This window comes from Tenrec ecaudatus, chromosome 16 (assembly GCF_050624435.1).
Source record: "Tenrec ecaudatus isolate mTenEca1 chromosome 16, mTenEca1.hap1, whole genome shotgun sequence".
NCBI lineage: Eukaryota > Metazoa > Chordata > Mammalia > Afrosoricida > Tenrecidae > Tenrec > Tenrec ecaudatus.
In genome coordinates this window covers 95933606-95960341 of record NC_134545.1, presented here as the reverse complement: position 1 = coordinate 95960341, position 26736 = coordinate 95933606, and the positions used below count along the sequence as shown (strand labels likewise).

General features: G+C 50.2%; 1 protein-coding gene across 1 annotated transcript in view; it reads left to right on the top strand.

The window, feature by feature from the left end:
* The window catches only part of GPAM (glycerol-3-phosphate acyltransferase, mitochondrial), a 36615-nt gene extending 19832 nt beyond the window's left edge, over positions 1-16783 (top strand). The window contains exons 12-21 of the mRNA XM_075533544.1: positions 1398-1483; positions 2488-2603; positions 4562-4632; positions 5408-5672; positions 5911-6056; positions 8335-8412; positions 8867-9007; positions 10232-10421; positions 12029-12087; positions 12932-16783. Of these exons, the coding sequence (XP_075389659.1) occupies positions 1398-1483; positions 2488-2603; positions 4562-4632; positions 5408-5672; positions 5911-6056; positions 8335-8412; positions 8867-9007; positions 10232-10421; positions 12029-12087; positions 12932-13048 (1269 nt within the window). The 3' untranslated portion in view covers positions 13049-16783. The remainder of the gene's footprint in view (positions 1-1397; positions 1484-2487; positions 2604-4561; positions 4633-5407; positions 5673-5910; positions 6057-8334; positions 8413-8866; positions 9008-10231; positions 10422-12028; positions 12088-12931) is intronic.
* The last annotated feature ends 9953 nt before the right edge of the window (positions 16784-26736 follow it).

Here is a 26736-nt window from a genome sequence, read left to right as displayed (position 1 = left end):
CCTTTCCCTGGAATCCAGGACTCTTCCAAGAGTACGGCAATGGACCAAGGAGCATGGACTGATCACTCTTGGGAAGTGCTAGGCTCAACGTCTCTTGCTGTTTTCATTTCTAAGTCGCAAGAATTTTGAACTTAGATCAAGGTGGCCCCTGTTGTGTCTGAAAATTGCTTCTAATGGGGGGGGGGAGAATCATAAATATTTCCCTTTGAACAGTGGTTCAAAACCTTCCTAATGCTGGGATTCTTTAATTCAGTTCCTCGTGTTGTGGTGACCCCCCCTACCCCAGCCATAAAATTATTTTTGTTGATACTTCACCTTGCTACTGTTATAAATCAGGTGACCCCTGTGAGAGGCTCATTCGACCCCCAAAGGGGCGTGACCCCTAGGTTGAGAACCGCTGCCTTCAGAACTTGGGGTAACACTGACAATCTAGAACGATGCCCGAGCTGGTTTTGTGGCATCCAGTACGTATTGCCCCTGGACTGATGCTGGTTCTTATCGAAAAACTCGGGAGTGCCGGTCTCTGAGGTCCTTAAACATTCAGGTTTTTGTCAACTCTCCCTGCCATCAGGGCAGTGCTGACTCCGAGAGAAGCCCTGTGGCATCTGAGACTGTACCGGTCACAGTCTTTTTCCTGCGGAGCTGCTGCTGGCTTTGAATTGCCGACCATGCAGATCACAGCCCAGCGTGAAAACACCACACCAGTGGGGCTCCCCACGCCAGGTTTAAGATCTCCTCATTGATTAAGAAGAGAAATAGGGGGCTGGATGAGAGGGGTGGGAGTCCAGGGATAAGGAAGAGAGCCTGCTTCTCCTTCAGCTTGCCTTCTTGGATGTATATCACCTGATTCTAGCTTTCTAGCTCTGTGCACCAGGCTTTCTGACCTTGGGTGCTTTAAGCTTTTAAGAACCTCATTTCTCACCATTTAAAAATTAAAAAAAATAAAAACAAGAACCATTGTACAGCTTCTCAGTGCTATTAAGGTTTACTTTTCAATTGAGGGTACTTTGAACGTGATGCTACTCCTGGGCTGCCGGTTTCTTTATGAAACTGTAACTGGGTTGATGATCATTGCCACAAGTATTTGGGTTGCCAGACGAGTTGTTCATGAAGATGTGAGACATGTTAAACTTTCCCCCTGAATTTTAAATCAAGAATATCCTGTTACTTACATTTACATAAGTAGTACATAGACTGAATGCTTATTAACAGTCTATGAATCACTTTTTACTTCTCTAGTTAATCTTTAGGATGCAGGAACATGCTTCTGGTGCTTCATCATCTATATTGCATTTTATAAAAGGTCTTTTTAAAATTTTACTTTTGATGATGGAGTCATAATTTATATGTTGATATGAAAGTGTGAGTAAATGGTCCCGTTCCAATTTTCCCACCAGGAGTATTTAGAAAGCCAAAGTCAGAAACCGGTGAGTGCGCCCCTTTCTTTGGATCAAGCCCTGCTGCCGGCTATATTTCCCTCAAGGTAAGGTTCCTGGACATTTTGATGCCTAGCTCAACTAGAAAACAGTGTGTGTGTGTGTGTGTGTGTGTGTGTGTGTGTGTGTGTGTGAAACAGAAAAACAGCTTCACTTTACAAAGAATGTGCATTTTATGAGTTCCCTTCCTCACTTTGTTAGACTTTTAATTTTTGTCTCAAAAACTATTGAAATGTTTCATATTAGCCTAGAGAATTTTGATTATTTGTGACTATCATGTAATAATTTTCATATAATCAAACCAATGTCATATAAAATACCACTTATATTTACATATTTGATCATAATTATAAATTATTATTATACAATCATTTCTCATTTCACTTATGCTGCTCAATGTTTTGAACAGCTTTGGGCAGGATTTCAGTTATACATGTTTTATATAAAGGAGCACATAAAATAGTCTCTTTATCTGAATTTTTCAGAATTCAAATAGAACTATTAGAGAAGTACAATAGTAGACTCTTCTTTAATATGTATAGAAACATTGAGTTTTTAGAAATATTATAAAGTGCATCTCTCACTTGATACATTCTTCCTGTGTAAAGCAGGGCACCGTGCCTTTAAAATGTCCGCAAACACGATTCATTTATACTAGCTAACATGGATTTTAGAACAGGATTCAGAGGAAGACATCATGCTTGGTGAAGCTGAGGGACAGCCACAAAAGAGGAAGGCTCTGGGCAGGATCGAGTGACACCATGACTGCAATGGTGGGCTCAAACAGCAGAATCACTGTGAGCATGGTGCAGGACCGGGGTGGTTCCTTCTCTTGTACATAGGCCTGCTGGGAGTCAGAACTGACTCCGCGGCACCTAGAAACAATAGCAACGGGAAAGCTACACCCAGGAGAGCCTGTGGAAGGCACACAGACACAACCTATTTCTGGGCTGCATTTAGAACATGTGTGCATTGCACATATACCCGAGTCCCGTATAGTTTGATGTGTGCAAGGAGGGCTTGTAGATGTCCGAGCCTTGTTATTTTTTAGACCCAATGATGCTGCTGATGAAGGTACAGACACTTCCATTAATGAATCCAGAAATGCAATCGATGAATCATTCCGAAGAAGGCTGATCGCAAACCTGGCGGAGCACATACTGTTTAGTAAGTTGAATCACCCGTTCTATGCCCGCAGTGCCGATTCAGGCTGGTGTTCAGGGCAGGCAGGCTGTACAGGCTTCGGAACACAGGCAGATTGGTTTGATCGCTTCCTGGGCTTATCACCTGAAAGTGGGTGGTGATGTGTAGGGATTAGAAAAGCAGACGCCCTTGTCGAGACTTCAAATAATGGGTCAGCCCCAACTCAGTGCCATCTAGTGTGAAGAAAATAATCAGCATCCGTCACCCAGTAGGCACTTGTGTAGTGCTTCCATTTTAAAAGTTCTGTTTTCTTTGTTTCTCACAAGGGTATTGCCAAAATGATTCCTGGCCCCTTTTTTTTTTTTTTTTGCTCACGAGCTTGTTTCGTTGAACTCGCTGGTGTGACAGGGTCTAGGCCAGTGGTTCCATACTTCATTCCCCACTCATCCCAGGCTTATTTTAATGTCACGAATGTAGGTATGAAACTTTTGTCTCATCTATGGGGAAATCCAGATTGCATAATGAATGGCTCCTTCCTCCAAAAGTTCTGCTCCTGTCGGGGCCCTTTAGGTACCAGGAGCTCAGGTGGCAGTGCCCTGCAGTGAGTGAGCTGATTACAGAACTGGTCTTCAGCTTGCAGTGCAGTGCTGTGAGAGAGGGAAAGCCCACAGCAACAGAGCCGGCCCAAGCTGAGCCCAGGCAGGCAGGGCCTCCTGTCCCTCCCCATGACTGTCCCTGTGTGCTTCAGACACTCAACACCCCTTCCTCTCCTCCCCCGTGGAGTTGCTATCTCTCTCAGCTCCTCTGAAAACCTAGATTCCCAAAAGAACCTGTTCTCAGCATTGAAGAATTGGAAAAGGACACGAAATGTAGATCAAAATCCCCCCTCTGCCGCGGTCCAGCTGCAGCGGGTTCGGGTCCCCTGCTAGGTGGGTAAAGCTTCGACGAGTGGGAGACAGAAATCTTACAACTCAAAGGCTTCAGTGACTGTTCCAATTTTATTCATGCAAAGCTTCAACTTATATATTCTTTTTCTTGGCTTAAAGCTTATGGTTTGAGATCATACATTAGGAAATTCTCAGGCCACAAGACCGTAACAAGTTACATCAATCACATCATAATTCTTGGTTAAAAATTAGTACATCTTGAAACTAAAACTTTCTCTTACAAGGGTGATAGACATAAACCTTCTAACAATAACTGAGCACACTTCATCCAACTAGGGCGCATTGTTCTAACTATGAAATCAATAACGCATTAATACATTTCATTATCAAAAATTACTTGACAGGCTTTGGCTGTTCTTTCTGTTCTTTCTTAGGCTGTTCCTCTAAGGCTTTCATTTCTTGTTCTTACTTTTCCACTAGGTTCTCATAAATTAAACTCCCAAAAGTCTTTCTGTACCAAGGTATGAGTTGCCTCACAATAGGTAGCTTTGCTTCAGTGGACTTCAAATATCACGGAGGCCCTCCTCTTGCTGACCTTTCCATAAAACTTAAACTACTAAAAGGAACTTGTACACCTTCTTTGTTAACTATTCTTATGCCATTTTCATTGTAAGCCCTCGTATAAGGTAAATCAGGGCCAGGAACTCTATTTCTCTTTGGGTTATTTCCTGGAGGGGGATGCCGTATTCTGCCCCCTATGCGGTAACCAAGATAAGGAAAGGGAAAAACCGTGGGAAGAGGATGATAAACTTTTTTAGAATCTTGCCCCAAAGCACTCCAAATAATTACGGCAAGGCCAATCAAACAAGTCCAAATACATATCGAGAGTGGGTTTGGGCAGCCAACTCCCACCGTCCAGCTCCTTTGAAGCCAGGCCAGGCGTCGTTCGACTCTGTCTTCGATGTCACGCGGCAGGACTGGTCTCCTCACCCCTCCAGCTCCCAGTACCGAGGATTGTTGCAGCCTCGTTTCTAAAAGCATTCGAAGCAGTTTTGATGAAAAGGTGTCTAACCGAAGCCTGTTTCTCCCGTGCAGCTGCTAGCAAATCCTGTGCCATTATGTCTACACACATCGTGGCCTGCCTGCTCCTCTACAGGCACAGGCAGGTATGTCTGCGGGGCCCCGGAGGTCAGTGGGGAGCGCGAGGGTGTTCCGTCAGCCAAGGAAATGGTCAGAACCCTCAGGTGTAAAGAGTAGCAGATGGAAAGGACCCTGCCCACAGGAGTCTGAAACTCCACATTTGAAAAAGACACCACCCCCGCTAAAAAAGAGAGCCTGCTTACTAGCCCGTGGGGCCATAAGACAATCACTGGGGAGGGCAGCTAATGTTAAAAAGGCCCATTCATTGGCACGTTTTGAGTGCCCTGCGAGCTAATAGCTGCCCAGCTGTTTGCTGTGTGAGGTCGGATCTACTCTCTGCCCTCCCACCACACGCTTCCCGAGAAAGACTGGCTGTCATGTTCACAGTCTCAAGCCCAAGCACCGTGTCAACAGGAGGGGGCCTCTAACAGTTTGTGGAAAATTCCATTCTCTTTTCATTCCATTTTTCCATGAACCTGGGAACCCCCCCTCGGAAACAGACCCCACGTAAGGATTTGTCAAGTCAGCATGCAAAATGAGGGCAATTCTACCCCCAAACTCAGCACCCCGACTTGTCCTTGAGCTCTTCGGTGCCCACCGCATGCACGATGGCTAGCGTGCCCTCTGGTACGGGAACACCTCCTGGGACATCGCTGGTGACTCGCCCTACATTCGGGTCCCGGTCCCGGTCCCGGTTCTGAAGGTGCCAAGCACGAGCTACAGGCCGTATTCTGAGAATGCTGGCCTTTTGGGAAAGGGTGTCTTCCGCCATCCCGAGCCCACTTCTGCCCCTCTCTCTAGGGAATCGATCTGTCCACGTTGGTCGAAGACTTCTTCGTGATGAAGGAGGAGGTCCTGGCGCGGGATTTTGACTTGGGCTTCTCGGGCAACTCCGAAGACGTGGTCATGCATGCCATCCAGCTGCTGGGGAACTGCGTCACCATCACCCACACCAGCCGGAGCGACGAGTTCTTCATCACCCCGAACACCACCGTGCCGTGCGTCTTCGAGCTCAACTTCTACAGCAACGGCGTGCTCCACGTCTTTATCATGGAGGCCATCATGGGTAGGTTGGGCCCCGGAAGTGCTTCACGTGTGTGGGGTGGATGGGGTGTGTGGGATAGAGCCACATGGAATCCTGAGAAAGGAGCATTGAGGGTGTTTTGGCTTCAATTTCCTCCTGCCCCTGAAGCTCGTCTTTCATGCGTTAGAACTTGGTTCGAATAATCCACGGTGTCTGCACCCGCTGGAGCTTTTTCTCGGAGAGCGAGAGCCGAGGGGCCTCACTGCTTTTATATCCACAGCCTGCAGCTTGTATGCCATTCTGAACAAGCGGTGCTCCCCCAGGGGGCCTGCCGGCGCCCCTCCCAGCTTGATCAGCCAGGAGCAGCTGGTGCAGAAGGCCACCAGCCTGTGCTACCTGCTCTCGAACGAAGGCACCATCTCGCTCGTAAGTGGCGCCCCTTTGTGCTGCTTCTTGCTGTCCTTCCAGCCTCTTCTTTGCTGGACGGCACAAGCCCCATCATGGTCTTTTCCTTGTCGATTTTGAAGCTTTACAGCTTCAGTGGCCACCAGGCCAGTGGTGGCACCGCTGGGTGGGGGCCATGGATTACCTCTTTCGGTTTGCTATCTGGATCTCTGCCTCAGGTCGCCTTTCATGGGAGGGAACCGGAGGGGAGCCCCACGACAGATGACTTAATGTTATCAACCCGATCCACTGGCCGATAAATTAGTGGTCACAAGGCCCTGGGTCGAAGGCTAGCAAAGAGTTTCCATGCTCGACGACGTGTGAGATGTGTTAGTTTGGGTAGACCAGAGAAACAAATGCATGACACATACATTTGTGTATAAGAAAGAGGTTTATATACAAGAGAAATTGAACATTGAGAAAACAGCCCAGTCCTGTCCAGATCAAGTCCATAAGTCCGTACTAGCCCATATGTTTGATATCAATTTATAAAGTCCACTTCAGACTCATGAAACACATGTAATGATGCCGAAAGTAGAAGATCACAGGCCAGTGGGTAGAAAGTCCTTGGATCCAGTGTCGTTGGAAACATCTCAGCACTGGCAGGGGTCTCTGCATCAGGGTGGGTGCATGTGTCTTGTCAGCTGCTATGTCTCCCAGGGCATGAGCAGAGTCTCCCATCTCCAAGGAAGAAGTACTGGATTTCTCAGAATTCTCAGGAGCAGGCCATGCCACACAGAGGCCTCATTGACTATGATCTGATTGACAAGCTAGAATCCACCCTACACTCTTAATTCTTAAATTGGCAAACAATTATATATCTACCACAGAAGATAAGAGTCAGGAAGAGCCTTACAAACCCTGCCCCCCCCCCATTTTACAAGCGAGGAAGTTGACAGCCACCGTCAGCACGCGAAGTTTAACCCTAATATGAACCCCACGTTTTGTTTTTAACTTCCCTTTTATGACTGCTACGGGAGCCCCAGTGGCAGAGTGGTTTTGAGTTGGGCTTCGAGGGTCAGCAGTTGGAGACTACCAGCCGCCCCACAAGAGAGAGGCGGGGCTTCCTACAGTTAATAGTGTGGGGAACCGGCAGGGGTAGTTCTCCTGTGAGTCCCGTAGGATGGCTGTGAGCTGGCATCGACTCCGTGCCAGCGGGTTGTCTGACTGATCCCTCACTGGCTTCTGTTGCCATCTGCATGAGCCTTCATCGGGAAGGAAGTCAGTCATGCACACGAGGCAGAAGAGGGCTAGTTCCCAGCTTCTCCCCCGCTCAGCCACTAGAATTCAGATATCATTTGAATTCTGATTTATGTGCTCGTCTGTTGGGACGTATTAGAATACCTGTATCCTGGGCCCTGCCTGGGGAATTGGTTTTGCATAGACACAAGGTGGCAGTGTGGAGAGGGGGATGGGCTCACTTAGGACTGCCTAGATCAGGGGTTCTCAACCTGTGGGTCGAGATTCCTTTGGGGGTCAAACGTCCCTTTCACAGATGTCCCCTGAGACCATCAGAAAACACATATTTCCTATGGTCTTAGGAACTAAGACACCGCTCCTCTATCCATCTCCAGGCGAGTCCGCCCCCATGCAGATACACCCCCCTACGAATACCCGGAGTGAAGACGGCTACCCCCATGCTACACCATGCTTCAAGACAAATTTTCATTTATTTGTACTTAGAAATATATATTTCACAATATTTAATTACATACTGTTTTTGTGATGAATCACTATGCTTTAATTATGTTCAATTTGTAACAATGAAAATAAATCCTGCCTGTCAGATATTTACATGACGATTCATACAGTAGCAAAATGCCTGATATGAAGTAGCAACGAACATGATGTTATGGTTGGGGGTCACCACCACATGAGGAACTGTATGAAAGGGTGGTGGCATGAGGAAGGTGGAGAACCACTGCCCTAGATGGACGAGTCCTTGTCCTGGATCTCCTGTGGGTATGGTGATTACCAGCAATGGCTCCTGCTGGGGTCTGGCCCTACAAAGAAAAGGCAGGGAGTGCCGGGGCCTGACGGGCAGCCAGCAGCGCCCGGCTCCCTGTGGCAGAGAGACTCGAGCTTGGACACCCTGGGTAGGGGCTGGTGCTCCAGGTGCTCCGTCCTGCAGTGAGGTGGGTTCTGCCAGGAGAGAGTCATGGTGCTTGGATGGGAGCATTTGGCAGCTACCTTGCACACCTGGGCTTCCACAAAACAGCGGCTTGATCCCTGATGTTTTCATGCCAATGCCTCTTCTCAGCCCTGCCAGACATTTTACCAAGTTTGCCACGACACGGTCGGCAAGTTCATCCAGTACGGCATCCTCACCGTGGCGGAGGTAAGAGGACCGGTAGTGCCCTTCATTCCCTTTTCTGTGGAGTCCTGGTCTTCCCCTGCCCACCTTCGCCGACTTCCCATTTGGCCGGGCAGTCAGGGTCCGATGGAGACGGGAGGAAGGGAACAGCTCTGCTTGCGGCCCACATGCACGGAGCTTTCTCCTTAGCTGGAACGTAGGTCCGAACGGATACATTGTTACTCAGTCAAGTCCATGGCTTACTTTCTGCTCACTGCGGGGCGCCGCCCCCAGGGTCCCGTGGGTGTTCACAGCGCACCAAGACCGTGTCACTCGGAATGGTTCTGCTGCCCTCTTCAGACCCCCGCTCCCCCACCCCTTCCTCCCTGCTCCTGGAATGCGCGAGGCTGGGCCCCTGGGCAGGAGCTGGGACAGGCTGGGCTGAGGGGGGCGCAGGGCAGGGGCCTGTTCATTACCCTCGGTCATCTCCTTGGCATAGCAAGATGACCAGGAAGACATTAGTCCTGGTCTCGCTGAGCAGCAGTGGGACAAGAAGCTTCCGGAACCTATGTCTTGGAGAAGTGATGAGGAAGATGAAGACAGCGATTTCGGGGAAGAGCAGCGAGATTGCTACCTGAAGGTACTCAGCGGCGGCGCCGGGCGGGGTGTGGGGTGGGGGCGGGGCTGTGCATCTGTGCAGGGTTCTTTTGCCGCAAAATCAGGAGGTTTTCATAAACTGGGACAGCGGTGACTTCTAAGCTGCTGGAGGTCAGCGAGCCGCTCAGATGCTGACGCAGTCTGGGTAAAGGAGGACGGAAACCGGGGTCTGCACTTATGAATGGGGGCACCAGTGTGACGTCACTGACCCTTGGAACAGACGGCAGGAACATGTGGGGCTGAGAGACGTTCATGGGGAAAATTCCCTTTTGCTGCGAACTTCGGGAAGCCCCCTCTTAGATACCTGCTCCCTCACACGGGCCCCCGCTCCTAGCCAGGCAGTCTCCGTTTCATCACCAACAAAGCTGGAGGTGGTGAAACGGAGGGACAACAGAGACCGAGACCAGGGACAACAGTGAAGAGGGTGCTGCTGCCATCGGCCTGGCGGTGCGCACCGCCCCTTGGCTGCTCTCTGAACGTTCTCAGCCCCTGCCCCGCCCCTCACCCCGCCCCTGTCCACCTGCCCAAATTTCATACTTTCTGCTTTCATGTCAGAAATCCATTTGCAGGGGGCGGAAGTGGGGTTTTAAAAAAATCGATTTCCCCCGATTCAGAAAGTGAGCTAATTTGCAATCTTCAGAAATTAGTATTGATGAGCCCTACAGAGCGCAAGCCAGGGTCCATCCGTGGATGGCGCTCTGCAGTGGGGCAGAGGTTCCCAATGGTGTTTAGGAACTCTTTTTCCTATTTCGGGTGTGATGATGCTTAGCTTTGGGATTGGGGCTGGACTGAACTGTGTTGTGGTTGGGGCAAGACCCTCCCCCACAGTGCTGGACTGGGAGCTGAAGGCCCCAGGGTGTGGGCCATGGGGGCTGGGGGAGAATGGAGTTGATTGCAGGGGTTCAGGCCCATGGTGTGGAGCCCGGGAGTGACTGTTGAAACCAGGTTTCAAAGCCTGTCTGTCTAGCCTCTGCATCAGCCACCTCCGTGACTGCAATAGGTTACTGTGTTGCCATTCCATTCTGGAAGTTTCTTCTCAGCCGTTGTAGGACCCTGAGCCTCACAGACTGTAAAAGCATGCTTCTGCTGCTCTCTTTGGATCTGGGTTAGAGCAACGCCTTCCTGAGTCCCGGGGTGGGGGCAGGGCCGGGGGCTTTGTTCCAGCGTCCCTTCCTGGGGACTTCATCGCCTCTCCTGTCTTCCCCAGGTGAGCCAATCCAAGGAGCACCAGCAGTTCATCACCTTCTTACAGAGGCTGCTCGGGCCTCTGCTGGAGGCCTACAGCTCCGCTGCCGTCTTTGTTCACAACTTCAGCGGCCCCGTGCCGGAACCCGAGTATCTGCAGAAGTTGCACAAATACATGATCACCAGAACAGAAAGAAACGTGGCTGTGTACGGTACGTTAGTCACCACCTCCTTTTTTTTTTTTAATAACTGTTCTTTTGATAGCAGAAACCTGCTCACTGTAGAACACTGGAAAGACACAGAGTCATCCTACCCTCTAACACGATTGTGGTGTGGTGAAGAGTCATTGGGTCGCTTTTGACCCACAGCAACTCCGTGGAACAGAGTAGAACCGCCCCACAGCCGTTTCAGAGCTGTGGTCTTTAAGGACATAGTTCGATCTCCGGGTCTTTTTCAGCAGGGCAGCTGGGTGGGTTTGAACTGCTAACCTTGCGGTTATAGCTGAGTACTTAACTGCTGCACCACCAGGGCTCCTTTCTAACCCGATAACTGATGTTTGATGCCTGCTTCTTGTGTGTTCTATAGATTGTATACCACATTGGCTAGCTAAGGGACACTGGACTCAGTTCTGAACGCATGTGGACCTCTCCCCCCCACTTTCACGTAGCCACTGCTTGTGGGACTCCTTCGTGTTGTTGCGTGTCCTTGTAGCGTATTCATTCTTGCCAGTCTTCAGCCCCACTCCATTGGTTAACTGTGGGCCACGTTGTAGGTATTCATTCTCTTCATGGATCTTTGGGTCCTGGTGGTGTGGAGCTGCTATGGCTGGTGCTGCTATGAATTGCTGAACTGTGTCTCTGCTTGAACCTACGTATGCACTCACTTCTGTTGGAGATATATCTGTGCGTGGAACTGCCAGCTCCCGGGGACAAGAACTTTGAAGGCGTTGTATCCGTTGATTACTCCATCCAGCAGTGTGGAAACATTTCAGGGCAGCACTTGGTGCTGTTTTGTTGCAATCACCTGACCATAAAGAGGAGAGGACTTGTGTCATTGAGCTAGTTAATGTTCACACCTGGGATTAGATTTCATCAGATCTCTCAGGGTGGATGTTTCATGCAGTTCCCTTCTCTCCTCCTTCCTTCTTGCTCTCCCATTTCTTCTTTTTCTATTCTTTTTCTCCCTCTCTTTATTCTTAATAGAAGATAAAATAGGTTTAAGACTCAAATGCACTGCCATGCGTTGGATTCGACTCATTGTTGTTCTGACCCCAAGTACAAGAGAATGAAACCCAGCCTGGCCTGCACCAGCCTCATGATTGTTCTGAGTCAATAGCAACCCTATAAGAACCAAACCATAGCCACTGCCAGGGAGTCCAGTCCCACTGGGGCCCCTTACAGAGCGCCTGGGACTGTAGATCGTGACAGGAGCAGTCGGCCTCATCTTCCTAGGACTGGCTGGTAGGTTTGAACTACTGATGTCACTGTTAGTAGTCTAAAGCCTAAGCACCACTAGGGCGCCTTAGCCACCCCCACAGGACCAGACAGGTAAAACTGCTGCCCATCTTTCACCCTAACGGACTGCCTCATCTTTTCCTCAAGAAGCGGTTGATGAATTCGAACTACCTAGGTTTTGGTTAGCAATGTAACCCACTGCAGCCCCGAGGCTCCTTACAGTAGGCTTGAAGCAGCAGCAGAAGTAGTTTGAGCCCTCGCTGCGGCCTGCGCTAACCCTCTTCCGGCCTCCCATACTGTGGCCATGGGGATCCCTGTGTTTCGCTGACCCAGACTCGCGACAGACTCTTTCTCTGTCTCTGCAGCTGAGAGTGCCACGTATTGCCTGGTGAAGAACGCCGTGAAGATGTTTAAGGATATTGGGGTAGGTACCGAACACTTTGGGCATCAAAGCTTGTATCCACTGTGTCTGTCTACTGCTTGAGCCACCTTTGTGACGAGGTGGCCTCTGGGGGAAGGGAAGCAGGGTCTGCCCGGTCAGCCAGTCTCCAAGCCCATTTTGCGGGTTGGAGGGAGGGGAGATTGCAGGAGAAGCCCACTCAATCCAGATTCACTTGAAGGTTTCTGAATTCTCTGGTTTCCCAGCTGTTGGTCTAGGGCAGCAGTTCTCAAAGGGTCTTGACCCCTTTGGGGGTGGAACGACCCTTTCCTAGGGGTCGCCCGATTCATAACAGTAGCAAAATGACAGTTATGATGTAGCAATGAAAATAATTTTATGGTTGGGGGGGTGTCACCACCATATGAGGAACTGTAGGAAAGGGTCGTGGCATGAGGAAGGTTGAGATCCACTGGTCTAGAGCAAGGGCCAGTGTGTGCAGCGGGCTGTTGTGGCTTTGGCAGAGGTGTGGGTGACTCCGGGCAGTTCTCAGTGGTTGTCTTGCACTGCCCACTATTACTAGGAGTCACCTCAGAGGTCATTGACCTGTCATGACCTACCCTTGGGACCGAGTGTCACTGAGGGCCTTGCGGCTCTTGGAAGGCACCCTTGTGATTTCATGTTCACGTGCAACTGAAAATGCAGCACCGTCACCTGAATTATTCCCCACCAAAATACAGCCCATCCCTACACTCATAAAGCCCCGCCACACTCAACACCACCCAGGCATAGACTTCAAGCCGGGGACACGGCGCCCCTGCTGTCTCAGGGTTGGCGGCAGGAATCTACCATTTCATCACCCAGGTCGTAATCATCTCAACTTTCTCCGTAGGTTTTCAAAGAAACCAAGCAGAAGCGCGTGTCTGTGTTAGAACTAAGCAGCACCTTCCTACCTCAGTGCCACCGGCAAAAGCTCCTGGAATACATTCTGAGTTTCGCGGTGCTGTAGGTGGCCCCGGGCACCTCCGCAAGCCAAGGACGCAGGACGCGTGCCTCGAAGGCACTGGCCTCCAACTGAGGGTTGAAGGTGCCGACTGGGCAGGCCCAGCCCGGCCCTACCTGACCTCTGGGAAGACAAGTGCCTTCTCCCCTGGGCGGCTCTGTGAGTGTCCCAGCTCGGCAATGACACAGCCGCCTACTAATAACACTCGGCTCTCTCGCCACCCCCAGCCACCCCCTCCCCACGCGCCTCCATGTGCAAATCATAATCTGCCGATGGCCAGGTGAGGGCTCCATAAATTATTTGGGGGGTTATTAAAGATTTCCACTTTAAGTATGACGTTCAAGGACTAATTACTGTGATGGACACAGTATGCTGGCCCTGACAACTCACACACCAGATCGTGTGCTGTGCCAGCCACTTCCTGCGACCCACTCCCGATGAATGGTTAGTGCTTCCTTTGGAAAAACCATCCGGTCACTGCGGTTTTTGCTCTTGGTTTCTCAACTTGGCTTTTCCCAGCTTTCCTTTTGCCAATAGTTACTGCTGTGTTTTACACAGGAGCACCTTCCACCCCAATGTGCTCTCTAGTCTAGCCACGTGTGGGCTGGGGTGTGCCATCCCCCAGCCCCGTGTGCTGCCCTCTGCCTTCGGTCTAGGAAGTGTCTTTGAAGAGTTGCAGGACAGCAGGCAGCATGAGTTTAGGTCAGAAAGAAAGACCTGGTGACCAAACAGCTCTCAGTGGGAAGTACATTTGGCTGGCCAGAGTCAAGGTCAGTTTTTGCCAGAGAGCGGGCCTTAGAAACCTTTGCTCTCCCAGAGAAGTGCCACTGAGTTTTAAATGACCAGCAAGTATTCAGAGACCCCCTCCCGCACTCCTGTTTCCTGTCTGTGTCCCCTGCCAGCCCCTGGGCCAACTCAAGTGTTAACTCTCCCAGGAGCCAGCTGTGTCCTGGAAATCACCCACCTGCAGAGCCACTGTCCTGGCTTGATGAGCTTGGCTGATAGACTGTTAGCTGCCCTCGCTCTGGCCCTAGGCGCCCGACCTGGGGGTGCCAGCCTCGGTACTTGGTTTGCGCTGGCTCCCCAGTCTGGGTGCCCTGGTGCCCATACCTGTCGTGCAGCACACATCCTGTGCGCCATACACAGTGGTCCGGCTGGCCGGCAAGTGGTCAGATTTCTGGAGTTTTAACTTTGATGGAAAATCACGGTTCTTTAAAAAAAAATCTTGTAGGTTATGTACCTAAATCCAGTGCCCCAGAGTGGCAAATAATTATGAAAAAAGAGAAGTGTTCATAACAGGTAGGTGCCTTTCTGTGAGCAAGGAGCATAATTATTACTGCATTGTGGTAATCATGGTGATTTCTTCAGGATCTTGTAATGTGAAAATGTTCTCGTAACAGTTGTCTCTTAACTCCATGCCGTTGTGGAATTCAGAATTGCCCCCGATGAATGTTGCATATCGTCTTGGGATTTAATCTAGGTGTACCGAGGATGAAATCTGTTCTTTGCTAAGCTTGGGTTTGAACTACTAACAGTATCGCCTAAGTAGACCAGCTAGTGCTGCGGAGAGGAAGGGTTAGTGGTGGGGACTGCATGTGGAATGAAATGACGCACATGAGCCTCGGAGCAATAATGCTGTACCCCTGTGATCATCTCCTGCCTGGCTCCAATCCTCTGTCTGAAATACCATCCACGGCCTCCACACAGGGCCTCGAGGCATGACCCAGGAATTACTGTGTCCAAGCAGCCTTGACTGGACCTGGGGTCTTCTCCCCTCACCAGCCCATGTTCCCAGGTTTCCAGCAAGAGTGGAAAACCACTGCTCTAGGCTGGAGCCCTGCCTTTGGGGATTTCCTCCCCAGGGTGCTCCTTTCTCGGGAAGCCGATCTCCCAGAGGCCCCCACTGCCCTGCCTCTCCTTCCAGAGCTGCTGCTGTGCTGGCCCGAGCTGAGGCGCAATGGCTTCTCTGGCGCCGGCTAGTTTGCCAGCGCTCTCGTGGGATGCTTCGGGACGCAGTGGCCGGCTCCCTAGCTCCCTAGCTCTCCCACCTCTCTTAAGTCACTGTGAGCATCAATATGCACGCTTTTTCTAACGAACTGGTGCTTCGAAAACCGTTTTTTAAGGAAGAACAATCTCAACCAAAGTTATGCTCACCCAGACCAGCTGACCCTGACATTAATTCTCGCACGGCTCGCCCGCCGGTGCCGCATGACTGAGCAGACGTGTGTCACACCCCGAGGTGGCCCGGTTGCCACCTGGTTTGGCTCCTGGAGCTCTTCTTTGCTAACAGATCATTTCCTCCCAAAGCGGATGGCTTTTCTGTAAGAGTAACCAGACTAGGTGCTTGTCAACCACGTACGATAGTTTACTGTCTTCCCTTTCTGGCAAATGGAGATGCCTGCCTTCCAGGGAGAGGAACTGTGATTCCAATAGAAAAGAAGAACAAAAAACTAACACAACTAATAAGCAATGTGAAACGACACTCTGGTGGGTTTTGTTTGTTTGTTTGTTTTAATGAGAATGTCCTAAGTCATCTGGGAGAGGGGCCGGAAGTCTGGCTCTCTTCAGAGGTAAGGCGAAGCAAAGGTGGAGACCCAGCGGGGGCAGGAGTGTAGAACTGTCCCCACAAAGCCCCCGAGCCTGCCTTTGCGGAGCCGTTCACTCCCCCGAAGTCACAGGGCCAGTGGAGAATGGGTACTTGGGGATTGCAAACCGCAAGCTCGGATGGTGCAATTTTCAAAGACCTGGAGGAAGAAAAACTTTCCCATCGTGCCCCAGGGGACACCAGTGCCCTGGGGGGTGGAGGTGGGTGGCAGTTGTCAGGTGGTCACAGAGTTTGGTAGTGAAAGTGTTGCCCAGGAGTCTGCTTCCTGAAAACTCCCAGGGATCGAGGGCCACATCAAGGGCTCCGGGTGCCTGGTGAGGAGCCTGGTGAAGCTGGCCTTTCATAAGGCTGGGCCGGGACCCAGGACATGTCCTCTCTCTCCCTGGTGCTCCATGGACAGTGTTAGGAAACACCATATTAACCCCAGGGCACTGAGCAATAGCAGACAGGTGGCACCGAGGCAGAGTTCATGTAGCATCAAATGGCAAGCATGTTGAGCAGATGCCTGCTGCTTCCTGGGAGCCAGAAAGCACGGGAGTGTGGTAACACAGGTGGCCAGAGCCCTTCCCTTTCCCGTTGATGGGAACATTGGCCAGCCAGGGTCCTGGGGTTTCGCTACAGGGAGCAGAAGCACCCCAAGGATTAGCTACAGCAAAGAATGAGGGTTTGAATTCAGGCACAGGCGAAGCCTGCACATCGCTGACGGCAGAGTTTGACCCACAGACAGTCCTAGTGTTTAGAAATGAAAGGTCTCCATCACTGAGGTTTCGGAGATGTAATCTGGGGTTCTTGGGGAATTCTATCAGTCTGAAAACACTGCTGAAGAACTGGAGACTTGCTGTCTGACTGCTTCGTTTCATATAAACTAATGATTGTATTTGAAAGAACACTTTGATCTTTCTAAGCAGCTACAGAGCTAGCATGTCTCCATGGAAACTGTTCAAGCTGCTGGCCCACTGTACAGAGAGACGCGCGGTTGCTGTAACAAGGATGACTGTACAGTACTGTAAAATACGCTGTGGGATTCTGTGAGCGAAACCTCTTTGGAAATGTCGGCTGATTCTTGTGCCTGTTGTATGTATTGTGCGAACCACAGAAGTGTAGTTTTATTTTAATAAACCAAAAAAAAATGAAAAGACTTGTGACATCTCGCATTTGTTGTTAACCTGCGCCCCACACACGAGTCATTAGAAAAGCAATGGTTCTCCATTGACTTTACATTAAACTTCATTCGAATGCTTACAAGAAATAACCTTGGAGAAGTTCACCACCCAGCACTGCAGGCTTCTACTCCTGATGGAGACTCACTCCCCTCAAGTTGATTCTGACTCAGCGACCCTACACGACAGGGTCGATCTCCCTGTGTGAGTTTCTAAGACTCATAGTCTGAGCATGGGGCTAGACAGTCATGTCTTTCTCCTGAGGAACAACAGGTGGTTTAGAACTACTGACCATGTGGTTACCAACGTGTAACTAGTACACCACCAGGGCTGCTATGACTGCCCCCACCTCGCTGAGCATTTGAGCAGTCAGAGATGGACATGTCAACATACTTCCACATGGCTGCCCTTTGAGCTAACAAGTCCTGACGCTACAGGTAGTCTTTGAACCTCTGGAGTGCCCTTGTTTTTTGTCATAGTTTTACATTCTTAAGTTTAGCAAAGTATGCACTGAGGTGTTTGAAAAAAATTCCCACTTGTTCTAATGAAAAACCTCCAACCCAAACTCACTGTCATCCTCGATGGAGGGTGGATTTCTGAGGTCATGAATCTTGATGGGATTTACTCATGTTTCTCCCGAGTGGCTGGTGGGTTGGAACTGCTGACTGGTTCGAAGCCCCACAATGTATCCCACTGCCCCACCACAGCTACGCTACTTCTTAAGCTCCTTGTTCAAAAAAGGAGTAGTTTAAATTCTTTGGTAATTCAGTATTTATGTGATCAAAGTATGGATGCCATCAGTGAATCCTTCAGAAGCCCTCAAATTCAGCCTGAAAAGAGTGCACCCCTGGAACTGGTGGTAAGTTCAAGGGTGCCCATGCACTCTGAGTGCATGATTTGGCCATGAACCTGACTGACCCCCACAACCATTGTTTTCCCTGCTAGCTTCTCTGCTGCATCCGAATGTGCTTCATCCCTCTGGCTTCCTCTGAGGTGTTTTCCTCCTCGTGCCCTTGCTGGTGCACGTATCGTTCCCATCATCAACTCCTGCCGCCGCCACTGAACATTCCTTTCCCGGAACCACAGCAGACGACTTGTGAAGCCACTCAGTCTCTGGAAACCTCACTGCCATTGAGCCGGTGCTGACTCACAGTGACCCCAGGACAGAGGAGGACAGAGGAGAATTAGCCCAGTGGGCTTCTGAGACTAAATCTTCACAAGAGGAAAAAGACTCATTCCTGCCCCCAAGAAGCCACAGGTGGTTTCAAACTGCTGACCTTGTGGTTATCAACCCGACATGTAACGATTAAACCATGAGGGCTCCAGTCTCTAAGTGGATATTAATTGTGAAGCTCAGTTTTTGACATTTGGGATGAGGCAGTCTGATCCTAGAAAGCCTTAGCAGTCTGGGAAACGCTACTTAGGGTCACCATGGATCAGAATCGACTCGGCGAAGGGTGCTTTGTGTTGGGTCCCAAATTCACTAACGGTCCCTTTTAAACACCGTGCAGTTAAGGTTACGCAGTGGGTCTCCTTGGCAGCTAGAAAACATGTACTTCACTCCCGGCCACAAGGTCCGCAGCATGGACTCCGCTGCCTGGTCCCTCTCTTTGAAACAATTTCTTCTTTTTCTTCCCATGGCTCTCCTGTCTCCTCACTTCCTCCACTCCGTGCTTCTCCAGTCCTTTTATGCCTCCCACCCCTTAACGGGCCCAGCACTGTTGGCAGACCTCTGATTTGTTTTCCATCTGTCGTGCCTGCATTTTATATTGTGGAAGTGCTCACAGTTTACACATCACATGGAGCAAGTGAAACACTTCTGAACACATCTGAAGTATAAACCAGTGTATGATTACCACCCCTCCCCCCAAAAAAAACCCCTCAAAATTCACTGTCATCGGGTCAATGCCAACTCATAGAGACCCCATAGGATAGGGGAGAACTGCCCCTGTGGGTTTCCAAAGGTGTAATCCTCCTCTACCTCGCACTGAACGCCTGGTGTTTTCGAAATGCTGACCTTGTGGCTAGCAACTCAAAGCGTAACCACTACGCCACCAGGGCTCCAGTGCATGGCTCATGGCTTAGGAAAAAAGGGTGAGGACCGCACCCGTCCGAGGTACTCCTCCAGGAGCCGGAGGTAATCCTCCAGTTGGAGAAGGCTAACCTCACCCATCTGAGTTAAGCAGACTGAACTCCAAAGGGGTTTCCAGGCTGTGGGACCTTTCAGGAGCCCTGGTGGCCTAGTGGTTACACGGCTGCACTGCTCACCTTGAGGTCAGCAATGTAAAACCACCAGCCCCTCCGAGGGAGACAGACAAGGCTTTGTAGTCGGGAAAGAGTTAGTCTCTGAAACCTGCCGTGTCACGGCTGCCCTTTCTGATAGGGATGTGGTGTGTTGGCATTGACTCCATGGCGGTGAGTTTGGTCTGGTTTGCTGTGACCTCTCAGAGGAATGCCAGGCCTTTCTCCTGAGGCACCTCTGGTAAGCTGCAATATTTAGCCCACAGCACTCACACGCAGAGCCTTTTAAAACAATTTTAACATACCGTATATACTCAAGTATAATCTGACCAAATATTAGCCCAGGCACCTAAAATTTTTTTTTCAGTTTTTTGTTTTGTTTTAATCATTTTATTAGGGGGGCATACAACTCTTATCACAATCCATACATACATCAGTTGTGTAAGCACATCTGTGCATTCATTGCCCTCATCATTCTCAAAACATTTGCTCTCCACTTAAGCCCTTGGCATCAGGTCTCATTTTTCCCCCTCCCTCATGAGCCCTTGATAATTTATAAATTATTATTTTGTCATATCTTGCCCTGTCTGACGTCTCCCTTCCCCACTTTTCTGTTGTCCGTCCCCTAGGGAGAAGGTCACATGTAGATCCTTGTAATCAAGTCCCTCTTTCCAACCCACTCTCCCTCTACCCTCCCAGTATCCCCACTCACACCCCTGGTCCTGAAAGTATCATCCGCCTTGGATTCCCCAGTGTTTCCAGTTCCTATCTGTACCAGTGTACATCCTCTTGTCTAGAAAGACTTGCAAGGTAGAATTTGGATCATGATAGTGGGGGGGGGGGAGGGAGGAAGCATTTAGGAACTAGAGGAAAGTTGTATGTTTCATCGGTGCTACATCACACCTTGACTGGCTCGTCTCCTCCCCTAGACCCCTCTGCAAGGGGATCTCCAGTGCCTGCCAAATGGGCGTTGGGTCTCCACTTTGCACTCCCCCCTTCATTCACTTTGGTAAGATTTTTTTGTTGTTCTGATGTTGCCTTATATCTGATCCCTTTGACACCTCATGATCACACAGGCTGGTGTGCTTTTTCCATGTGGGCTTTGTTGCTTCTGAGCTAGACTGCCGCTTGTTTACCTTCAAGCCTTTAAGACCTCAGACCCTATACCTTTTGATAGCCAGGCACCATCAACTTTCTTCGCCACATTTGCTTATGCACCCGTTTGTCCTCAGCGATCATATCATGGAGGTGGAGGCACCTAATTTCACCACAAAAACGGTATTTTAAAATGTGCTGAAAACTTGGTTTATACACGAGCATATAGAGTATATGTATATTTGCTTTTAAGTAAAATTTTTTAAGCAGAAAGAAAATCTGGTTTGGGGATTGGAAAATCCAGACTTGTGTTCTGGCTCTATTGGAGACAGATCTGGATCAGGGCCTCCCAAAGTGGGTTCCCCTTGGGGAGCACCCTGGAACAATTCAGGGAGGGGCATGGCTGCAAAAGCAAGATACAATTAACCTCGACTGTGGTAGACACACAGCACAGTTTTGAATTGCCAACGGGGGTGCTGAGTAAAATTTTCTTTTCTTTCTGAAAATGGGCTGACAGGCCAAATAAGTCAGGAAATCTATGATTTCCCTCGTCTCAAATGATATTGGGGAACATTGTCTCCCCACCATATTCCAGTGTTCCTTTGAAAACGAAATCATGCATTTCTTAAGTTCAAAACTGTTATGCAACTGGCTGGGATTTGATTGCCCCCGTACTTACTTAGGACAGAAACATTTAACCCTGGCAGGAACATTAGGAATCTCCTACTAATTCTCAGCCACGCCTGGTATACAAGAGCGAGGCTTGCGCGGGCATGAAGAGTGAATTGATGAGAGAGTCTAGGTCAGAAACGCCAGCCGAACATGCACAAGTCAGTAACCTGATTGAGTTCTCCTCGCAAGAGGTAAAGCGCATCCGTGTGTTTGATGTGGAACTCGGCAAATTACTCCGCGCTGTGAAACTGGCAGGGAGTTAATTGGCTCCCCGCAAAACAAATAATGTGCTGGAAATATCTGCAACGTTATCTGTGCTTGTTTATAAGCGAGCACTTAGGTGCAGTAGTAAATGTTCTACACGCATCCTCCTCCCCCCGCCCCGTCCCCGCTGTGCCCCCCACCCCGCAAGTGCTTTGATCCCAATCTTACAAATAGAGAAACCGAGGTGCAGTGGTGAAGTGGTTGGCCAGGGAATTCTGCCCAGGCAGGGCGTACATTTGCTCTTGATCATTTCTGACGCGCTGCCTCAGAAACCCTCAGCAGCTTTGCAAACTGCCTTCAGGGACGACGGCGGCAGCAGGGGGCGCGGTCAGGCCAGAGGGCTGGCGCAGTCGCCCCCCTTAGGATGTGCGCTCGGCACAAACCACGGGGCACAGAAGGAAGGGGGACCTTTGTGCTGGAAATGCCTAGACATTGCTCCTTTTTTGTTTTCTCTTGTTATTATGGCACAGAGCTGAAACTCAGCCGATTAGCAGATGGCAGTATTGCTGTCGTCGTCGTCCCGTGCCTGGTACCCTGCTGATCATTTGACGGTAATCCTAAATAATCTGGAGAGGAGACCGAATATCAGCAAAGCCACGCCGCTGGCAAGTTGTGGGCCTCCTTCTCGGACTTGATCTTAAAACATGAGTTTCCTAATGGTCTTGGTGGAGGATTCAGCATCCCTGGGGGGACCGTGTCCCGAAGAGGGAAGGAATCACCCTAAACCGGACAGAGCTAGAGAAGATGTCTGTTTGGGAGGCGTTTTGTGTCACAGGGTCTGCTGAACAGCAGTAAGGAATCAACTATGAGAGTTTGAAAAAAAGAAAAGAGAAAAAGCCCGTGCTAAAATTGAATGCCAACTGTGTAACCAAGCATGACGTCCTTCTGCAGGGGCTCCTCTCTCCTGGCAGCATGGATGGTAAGTTCCGTGTGATATTATCAGTAATCAACATGGGCAGAGCCTCCAGAATTAGGAGAGGCTGGAGTCAGTATACAGAGTAGAAAGCATCGTTCTTGCCCTACAGGGGCTTCCAGTTTCCTGCAGGACACAGGGCTTTATTGGGAAAAAGTTAGCTAACAAGATTCTGATGAGGTGAGGAGTCCTGGTCACACAGTGGACTGTAAGCACAAGATCAGCAGTTCAAACCTACCAGCGGCTCCTTGGGAGAGAGATGAGACTCTTTAACTCCCGTTAAGGATTCCAATCTCAGAAACTCAGTCAGTTAGACTCTTATAATAGGGTCGCCATGAGTCATAATCAACTGGAAGGAGGAAGAGGCGAGGAGGGGTGGGAGGCTCTTCCTGGTCAAGTCAGTCTTTCATTGGGCATAGAAGTAAAGACCATAGAGCAGCGGTTCTCAACCTGTGGGTCCTGACCCCTTTGGGGATGGAACGACCCTTTCACAGTGGTTGTCTGATTCTTAACAGTAGCAAAATGACAGTGATGAAGTAGCAATGAAAGTAATTTTATGGCTGGGGTTCTCCACAACATGAGGAGCTGTATTCAAGGGTTGCGGCCTGAGGAAGGCTGAGAACCACTGTCACAGAGGAACAGGAATCTCTTAAGTTCCACCTGAACTTGAATTTAAGTAACCATGTGTAAGATATATGTATACCATCCAGGGACAGAGCACCCAGTCATCTAGGTAAGCACAGGCTTATTGTGCTTGCTCATTGACCAGTAGTGCATGATTTCACATGGCTTTTAGACAGCCCATGTGAAATCACTCACTATGGATTAGTGAGCAAGCACCAGTAAGCCTCTACCTACCTGGTTTATTCCATCCCCCAGAGATTATCAATTGGAAAGGAGGTTTTGCTGGTGAAGGAAGGTGCTGGGGGGCAGGGAGTGATACAGGTGGCAGCTTGACTTTGAACCTGCACCTTGGAGGAGGCGAAAAAGTATGAAACTGCCCATTGCAGATTCACAGATGAGCACACATCAGCCCGAGCCTGCCTTGCTTCTTGGCTTGGGTAATCCACACCGACACTGTCACATACCCAGGGACACCCATGACCTACAGGTACATTTCAATCCAGATCTCTGTCCGGCTTGTCAACTTTAAAATTTCAAAGAAAGGTAGCCAAACTTTAAAATGTCAGAAGATCGCCCCCCCTCCCCCTGTAAATTAGAACTTTTGTTAAAACTACAGGTAGGGGTGGGGTTTGGAGAAAAGCGATTGGGAGATCCAGACACCCTGGTTTGGTCTGCATCTGGGTCTGGCCATAGTGGGTGACGGATGGATGGAGGTGAGCTATTGGCTCTGCCAGCATTCTCCCTGCCCTGTCAGCCGAGGCGCTGGGCCCCAGTTCCTGGTGTTGTTAGGGGACATCCAGCTCTGACCCGCAGCGACCATAAGCACAACAAAACACAGCAAACACGGCATGGCCTGCTGCCATCCTCACAATTGCTCCTGTCTGAGCCCGTCGATGCAGTCGCTCCATCTCACCGAGGGCCTTTTCTTCGCTGCTTCTCCACTTTATCAAGCACGATGCCCTTCTCAGGGACTGGTCTCCCCAAACTGTGTGGTAAGCGCCCCCTCTCTCACCATCTCTGGGGTGGTAGGAGTAGGGAACAGGAGGGAAGAGGAGAGTGGTCCACTAGAATGTGCTAGCATCTTATTATCGTCACACACTGCGAGGGCTGGCCCCAGAAGGGAAACAGCCAATTCAGGACATTTGTGGGTGGACCAAGAGTAAGGTGACCGGACGTCCCGCTTTTGAACAATTTTTCCTGCATCCCGCGGCATTTTTTAAAAGTCCCGATTTTTGGAAAGAATGCACAAGCTAGGGTAGATGGTTTTCGGCTGCCATGTGGCTATTTCGCCAGGATCTGAGTTTTATCAATGGTGTCCTGCTGGTGTCCCGCTTTACCAGTGTTAAAATCTGGTCACTTTAAGAGGACCCCCTGATTGCAGGCAGGAGTGAAGACTGTCCTTCAGTGTGATGAGCTCTCACGTGGGGGCATCCAGGTGACTGGGTGGAAGCTGTGACTGGAAGGCCATGGATAAATCCACTCCAACTACTTTCTTCAGGGGCCGCATCCAGCTGTCAGCAGATGAGTTCTGATCAGCGGGGGCTGGAGCAGGTGTCTGGGGATAGTGTGTCTTTGCAATGGGGCTACGTGGAGACATGTTGGCTGTGTATCCCAGGGCTCAGCTAAGCCACCTTCCACCTCTATCTGGATGAGTCGCTTCCATCTGGTAGGGGGTAAAATGAAGTACAGGAAGTCCCCAGGTGTGAATGAGATCAGTTCCTAAGTATGTCTTAAGTAAAATTTGTAGATAGGTCAACACAGAATGCATCTGGTCCTTATTTAGTCTTTAATTCAAATTAAGCCGGGCTTCTAACAGGTTCAGCCTCCTGATGAGACACAAGGAATCAAATCAGAAGGAACACCCGGGGATCTTGCTAGATGGTAGATTCCTATTCATTATTTTCATTATGCCAGGGGCGGGAAGGCAGTCTCAGCAGGGGGTCAGACTAGACGCACCAGTTTGAAACCTTTCCCAAGCAGCAAAGAGTTCGCTGGTTCAATCCAGGGCTTCGAGGCGGTTGGAATTGGTTCAGCCACAGACAGAGGCGTGAAATTGTAACAGAACTGGATTGGTAGAGTGTGGATGAAGAGGAAGGGAAACGTCATGAGTTCCAGTACTGACCTGGCCGACTCCGAGAAGGCAGAGTGAGTTCTTTCAGGGGCCTGAGGGGGAAGATCGATCATGAGAAACAATGTGGAGAGCAACACACATTCAGGGTGGCGGGTTGGCCACCATCTTTGTTTCTGACTCTGCCAAGCAAGAGATTTGGTTGCTATGCAAGGTACACGCTGTCCTTGTTTTTGAAGGGGGAAGATCAACCTTCCAGTAGGGCATCTACCTGCAATTTCCCCCATTCTGATTCACCCACATTTTGTAAAGAGGAGTCCGTTCTGGTTTTCCTTCACGGGCAATGACTGGCTCAGAGAAGAGGCTCTCTGTTGCTTCAAAGTGAAGGCAAGTTTACATCACGTCAAAGGGCAAGAAAAGCTGTCCTGAAAGTTGATGTGTGCAAACTGGGGACTTACTCTCCTCCGAAGCACCGAGCCTGGCGCTGAGCGGATGCTCTGAAAGCAGTAACTGTGCTAGGGGCGCTGCCCCTTCCCAGTTGACTCAGCACAAGGCAGGCAGGACCCTCACTCTTGCTACCTCCACCTTCTCCCTTAGTTTACAGAATGACCTTCAGCTTACAGAATGACCGGCACTTGTAAATAGGGTGTCCTATACAGCCGATTCCGTCTTCTGGATTATCAGAGGTTTCTGGATGCTAATTTTCCTGAATCAGGCCGGTTCCATAAAGATGACAGACTTGCAAACCCTGTGGTGCATGACTCCCATTCACACGGGTTCGATTTACTCCTGTGTGATTTTACTTTGCGACCAGGATGCAGGGTGTGGATGTGCCGCACACCCCAGATCTGCCCCTAGGTGGCGCTGGAGCTTCACCAAGGGGAAAGCTAAGGCCCTTCCGCCCAGGGTTTGGGAGGCCCTTAGTGGCCTTTGCGGGACAGGGAGAGGCTCTTGGTGATGTGACTTCTCAGAGCGTACAGCCTGATGATGGGGCCGCAGAGGTGAAGAGTACTGACATTTTGAGGAAGTGTAGATTTGGGGGGCATATGAGTGCAAATGGGCTGAAGTGGGGCTTCCTTGTGGGGCCCCACTGCCTTTGGAGCCCCCACGAATGCCTACCGGAGACTGCAACAGGGACAAAGTGAGGGTAGCAGGTACAAAGCAGGTAGATTTATTCTTCGGCCCTGCTGCCTACTCCTCACCACCCCTACCCCCGCCCCATTGCCATCAGGTAGGTCCCGACTCACAGTGACTCTATATAGTGTTTCTGAGGCTGCAAATCTCGACAGAAGCAGCGGGAACTCTACAACACCCGCTTCTCACCACTGTGCCCTCAGCAGAGAGCGCCCTTGCCCGTTAGGGTCCACCTAGAGCAGTGGTTCTCAACCTTCCTCATGCCGCGACCCTTTCATACAGTTCCTCTTGTTGTGGTGACCACTCTCCTCATCACTGTCATTTTGCTACTGTTATGAATCAGGCGACCCCTGTGAAAGGGTTGTTCCATCCCCAAAGGGGTTGGGGCCCCACAGGTTGAGAACCGCTGATGTAGATAATTCTTTACCTGTGTTGTGAAAGATCAGATGCAAACAATTTCAGGAATCTTATGACCCACTTCCCTCACACAAGAACTCAGCGTGGCCTGCCCTGCCATCCAGGAACATTGGAGCGTGAACATTGGAGCTGCATATTCTTAAACACAAGACCAACCAACCAAACCCAACCTCTGCTCCTTGTCAAGCTGACTTCCTCTTGATAAAACGACTCTACCAAGGTTTACTGTTTATTGGCTCTATACAGTTCCCACCATGGTAAAACTGGGATATGGAGCAGGCCGGCCCAGGAGGAGGCAGGTGGGGAGAAGCTGAGCCTGTGTGTCTGGGGGCTGGGGGAGAGGGAGGAAACGCTGAGGAGGGGCAGAAGGAGGGAGCCTGCAGTTGGGAGGCACGTGCCTGCCACCTCTCAGCTTTGCCCAGGACCAGCCCCTCTGGAACCTTAGTCCTCACCTGGGCCCCAGGAAGGCGGGTGTTCCTCCAGGTGAAGGCTCCAGGAGGA